The 5,000-nt window shown below is 44.9% G+C and overlaps 1 protein-coding gene across 1 annotated transcript in view; it reads left to right on the top strand.

Moving 5' to 3' along the window:
• The first annotated feature begins 368 nt into the window (after positions 1 to 368).
• Positions 369 to 5,000, top strand: part of abhd16a (abhydrolase domain containing 16A, phospholipase) — a 15,408-nt gene continuing 10,776 nt past the window's right edge. The window contains exons 1-4 of the mRNA XM_030784288.1: positions 369 to 477; positions 821 to 877; positions 1,868 to 1,934; positions 4,902 to 4,988. Of these exons, the coding sequence (XP_030640148.1) occupies positions 376 to 477; positions 821 to 877; positions 1,868 to 1,934; positions 4,902 to 4,988 (313 nt within the window). The 5' untranslated portion in view covers positions 369 to 375. The remainder of the gene's footprint in view (positions 478 to 820; positions 878 to 1,867; positions 1,935 to 4,901; positions 4,989 to 5,000) is intronic.

The following is a 5,000-nucleotide window of genomic DNA, read 5'->3' as shown; positions in this document are numbered from 1 at the left end:
CCGTATTGGGGGAACAGACTGAAAAGGTAGTCTGTGATATCTCCACCGCATCCCTCACCGTTTGACAGCAGGAAACCGCGTAAAATTCGCGGGATCGTGTTTTCTGTGCGGCAGTCAATCTGATGCGTCTGTTCGAGAGGTGAAGTTTTCCTCTTTTTCTTACTTCAGCGAGGAAAGCAAATTTCTGGACAAAACACTTGGAAAAAACATATATGATACAGATAACATTCAAATGAGTCGCGTGAGGTTTTTTTTTTTTTAAGCAAAGGATTATTGGAGCGAAACCAGGTCGTTGCCTGTTCTTTTCCATTCGCCTTTTTCCCAAACGCAATTTTCCACCTTACGGGCCCCCGTAGCTGTCGTGCAGTGGTAGAAATGGCGCTCCCGATGTGGTTCCGCTGTGTTTTTGGGCCCAAACTGCAAAGAATTCACCGCTCACCGGACCAGACCCGACCCGACGGCAGAACCGGGAGACGGGTATGGACCCCTCAGTTCCACTTACACGGTTTTAAACCAAACAGAGCGCTCGTGTAAACTGACATACGGGAAAGCTTGGGGCGGAAGTGGAGGAGTGTTTGTGTGTGCTGGATGACAGAGGTGAATGTAAGGTCCCTTAGAGAACGATTTAAAAACACTTCAGCCGCCTGTTAACTCTTTTCCAACCGTTATTGGTGTAAATTACTTCTCCGCGTGTTTCGGGTGTTTTGACATTTATTATTTAAACGGCTTGAAGCGAACGTAACCTTTAGCTTAGCCCCGATAGCCCTGTTTTACCTGATACAAAATCTCCTTAAAAATCGTTCACTGTCGTCTCTCCCAGGGATGGCTGTACCAGCCCAGAACTTTGGAAAAACACACGGACAGCATCCTCGGAGTGGTAAGTTCTCGCCTAAGATCTCGCAGTAGATCTTAACAGCTGGACTCTGACCATGGAGATCCCCCATCGTCCGATCCATGTTGGTCTTCTCACTTTCATTTTCTCACTTTGTATGATTGAAAACTCCAGTTTACCGGTCGTTTTGCCCTCAGATCAATATCTAACACACCGAGCAAAACCTGATTTTCACATATTGAACACATTTTTAAAAAACATTAATTTTCCATTAAGCGCAGAAAACAGCACTTGGACTAATCACCAGTGTGGACCTTGGACAAGTGTCTCGAAATTCAGCGAAGTTTTAAGTCATTTCTCTGAGCAGTTCTGTGGACCCTCAGAGCAGTACAGTCAGTGGACTAACACACCTGAATCAACCTGTTCTTTAAGCAGCAGACACACCTGAATCAACCTGCATAACTCTATCTATGTTGTAATCAGTGGATCTGGGTCAGTCAGGTGTGTGTGTGTTGTCAGATGTGTGTGTTGTCAGGTGTGCAAAGTAAAGACCATATCAGACACATGCTGTTTGTGTGTGTGTGTGTGTGTGTGTGTGTATGTGTGTGTGTGTGTGTGTTTATATGTGTGTTTGTTTGTGTGTGTGTGTGTGTGTGTGTGTTTGTGTGTGTGTGTGTGTGTGTGTTTATATGTGTGTGTGTGTGTGTTTATGTGTGTGTTTATATGTGTGTTTATATGTGTTTGGGTGTGTGTGTGTGCGTGTGTTTATATGTGTGTGTGTGTGTGTTTATATGTGTGTTTGTTTGTGTGTGAGTGTGTGTGTGTGTGTGTGTGTTTGTGTGTGTGTGTGTGTGTGTGTGTGTTTATATGTGTGTGTGTGTGTGTTTATGTGTGTGTTTATATGTATGTTTATGTTTATGTGTGTGTGTTTATATGTGTTTGTGTGTGTGTTTATATGTGTGTGTGTGTGTGTTTGTTTATGTTTATGTGCGTGTGTTTATATATATATGTGTGTGTGTGTGTTTGTACCTACAGGCGTCTGCTCTATGGTCACTGTCCTACTACAGCTCGCCCTTGCTCCTCTGTTACCTCTACAGGAAAGGTAAGGAGACTATGCACTCACACACATACACTCATACACACACACTTATACACACTCACACACTCATACACACACACTTATACACACTCACAAACACATATAAACACTCACTCACAAACACATATAAACACACATGCATGCACACACACACACACACACACACTTATACACACACACACACTTACAAACACATATAAACACACACGCTCGCACACACACGCACGCACGCACGCACACACGCATGCACACACACTCACACACACACTTATACACACACAAACGTTATGTGTCAGATCATTCTGAGGCTTTTCTGTTGTGTTTAATGTCTGCAGACTTAATCCGTTGCTCACTAAATTGTCTGGTTCAGTCTTATTGGCTGGTTAGACAGTTGCCATGGTGGTAGGGTGGCACAGTTCGCCCCCGTTGCCATGGCTGTTGTCATGGCGGTAGGAAGATAAGGTGTACTCCCATTGATTGTTTCAGCAGTTGCTGTCACTGTAAGGGGATGATGTGTGTGCTTATTGGCCGGTTCAGTGCTAGTTGTCATAGCAACCTGGTGTACTATACTGTGTGATGAACTGTGCTGGTGTGTGAGTGTGTGTTAAGTTAGTTGTTGGAGGTTGGGGAAATGTTTTGGTGCAGATACAGAGGGTGTGTGTGTGTGTGTGAGTGTGAGTGAGTGAGCCATGTGTGTCTTCCTGCCCCTAATCACACTGTAGACTTTAGCTAATGTCCCTGCAGACTTTAATGTGATGTTTATGGGGGACGGTGCAGGTATATTTACTCAGTATAATTGTGTGTGTGTTATCCAAACAAACTGGAAAAACAGGCATAGTTCAAGAGTGTGTCAGGTTTTTTTTAAGACAGAGTGTGTATCTGCTGTGATTTGGATCAGTGAAGTGTCTTTGGTTTGAGTGTCAGGTTTGTTTTAACACAGAGTGTGTATCTGCGGTGATTTGGATCAGTAAAGTTTCTGTGGTTTGGTTTGTGAAAGAGATACTGCATGACCTGTTTGTTATATCTGTTATATCTATACAAACAGTGTCTGTCAGTGTTGGCTGTACTCTGTGTGTGTAGTGTCTGTCTGTAGGCTGTGTGTGTAGTGTCTGTCTGTAGGCTATAGGCTGTGTGTGTAGTGTTTGTCTGTAGGCTGTGTGTGTGTAGTGTTTGTCTGTAGGCTGTGTGTGTAGTGTCTGTCTGTAGGCTATAGGCTGTGTGTGTAGTGTTTGTCTGTAGGCTGTAGTCTGTGTGTGTAGTGTCTGTCTGTAGGCTGTGTGTGTAGTGTCTGTCTGTAGGCTATAGGCTGTGTGTGTAGTGTTTGTCTGTAGGCTGTAGTCTGTGTGTGTAGTGTCTGTCTGTAGGCTGTAGTCTGTGTGTGTAGTGTTTGTCTGTAGGCTGTAGTCTGTGTGTGTAGTGTCTGTCTGTAAGCTGTAGTCTGTGTGTGTAGTGTTTGTCTGTAGGCTGTAGTCTGTGTGTGTAGTGTCTGTCTGTAGGCTGTGTGTGTAGTGTCTGTCTGTAGGCTGTGTGTGTGTAGTGTCTGTCTGTAGGCTGTGTGTGTGTAGTGTCTGTCTGTAGTCTGTGTGTGTGTAGTGTCTGTCTGTAGGCTGTGTGTGTAGTGTCTGTCTGTAGGCTGTGTGTGTAGTGTCTGTCTGTAAGCTGTAGTCTGTGTGTGTAGTGTCTGTCTGTAGGCTGTGTGTGTGTAGTGTCTGTCTGTAGGCTGTAGTCTGTGTGTGTAGTGTCTGTCTGTAGGCTGTGTGTGTGTAGTGTCTGTCTGTAGGCTGTGTGTGTAGTGTCTGTCTGTAGGCTGTAGTCTGTGTGTGTAGTGTCTGTCTGTAGGCTGTAGTCTGTGTGTGTAGTGTCTGTCTGTAGTCTGTGTGCGTGTAGTGTTTGTCTGTAGGCTGTAGTCTGTGTGTGTAGTGTCTGTCTGTAGGCTGTGTGTGTGTAGTGTCTGTCTGTAGTCTGTGTGTGTAGTGTCTGTCTGTAGGCTGTGTGTGTGTAGTGTCTGTCTGTAGTCTGTGTGTGTGTAGTGTCTGTCTGTAGTCTGTGTGTGTGTAGTGTCTGTCTGTTGGCTGTGTGTGTGTAGTGTCTGTCTGTTGGCTGTGTGTGTGTAGTGTCTGTCTGTTGGCTGTGTGTGTGTAGTGTCTGTCTGTAGGCTGTGTGTGTGTAGTGTCTGTCTGTAGTCTGTGTGTGTAGTGTCTGTCTGTAGGCTGTGTGTGTGTAGTGTCTGTCTGTAGGCTGTGTGTGTGTAGTGTCTGTCTGTAGGCTGTGTGTGTGTAGTGTCTGTCTGTAGTCTGTGTGTGTAGTGTCTGTCTGTTGGCTGTGTGTGTGTAGTGTCTGTCTGTAGGCTGTGTGTGTGTAGTGTCTGTCTGTAGGCTGTGTGTGTGTAGTGTCTGTCTGTAGGCTGTAGTCTGTGTGTGTGTAGTGTCTGTCTGTAGGCTGTGTGTGTGTAGTGTCTGTCTGTAGACTGCAGTCTTGTGAGTGTAGTTTAGATTTGTCATGTTTAATGTGCGCATGTACATATGTGCAATGATTGTATTGGTAATCATTAGTGTGTGTTTGTATGGCTCTGTGTGTACGGGGTTTATCTGCAGCAGTAATAATTAGTGTGTGTGTGTGTGTGTGTATAGGGTTTATCTGCAGCAGTAATAATTAGTGTGTGTGTGTGTGTGTGTGTGTACGGGGTTTATCTGCAGCAGTAATAATTAGTGTGTGTGTGTGTGTGTGTGTGTGTACAGGGTTTCTCTGCAGCAGTAATAATTAGTGTGTGTGTGTGTGTGTGTGTGTGTACGGGGTTTATCTGCAGCAGTAATAATTAGTGTGTGTGTGTGTATAGGGTTTATCTGCAGCAGTAATAATTAGTGTGTGTGTGTGTGTGTGTGTGTGTGTACAGGGTATATCTGCAGCAGTAATAATTAGTGTGTGTGTGTGTGTGTGTGTGTGTGTGTGTGTGTGTGTGTGTGTGTACAGGGTATATCTGCAGCAGTAAGCTGGTTCCTGTCAGTCAGTATGTTGGGACAGTACTGGTGTGTTTGCTGGGTGTGGCCTGTCTTAGAGGTAAGCCCGTTG

This window comes from Chanos chanos, chromosome 9, assembly GCF_902362185.1.
Source record: "Chanos chanos chromosome 9, fChaCha1.1, whole genome shotgun sequence".
NCBI classification, from domain to species: domain Eukaryota; kingdom Metazoa; phylum Chordata; class Actinopteri; order Gonorynchiformes; family Chanidae; genus Chanos; species Chanos chanos.
The sequence above is the reverse complement of the archived record's forward strand: the minus strand, read 5'-3'. Positions and strand labels throughout refer to the sequence as shown.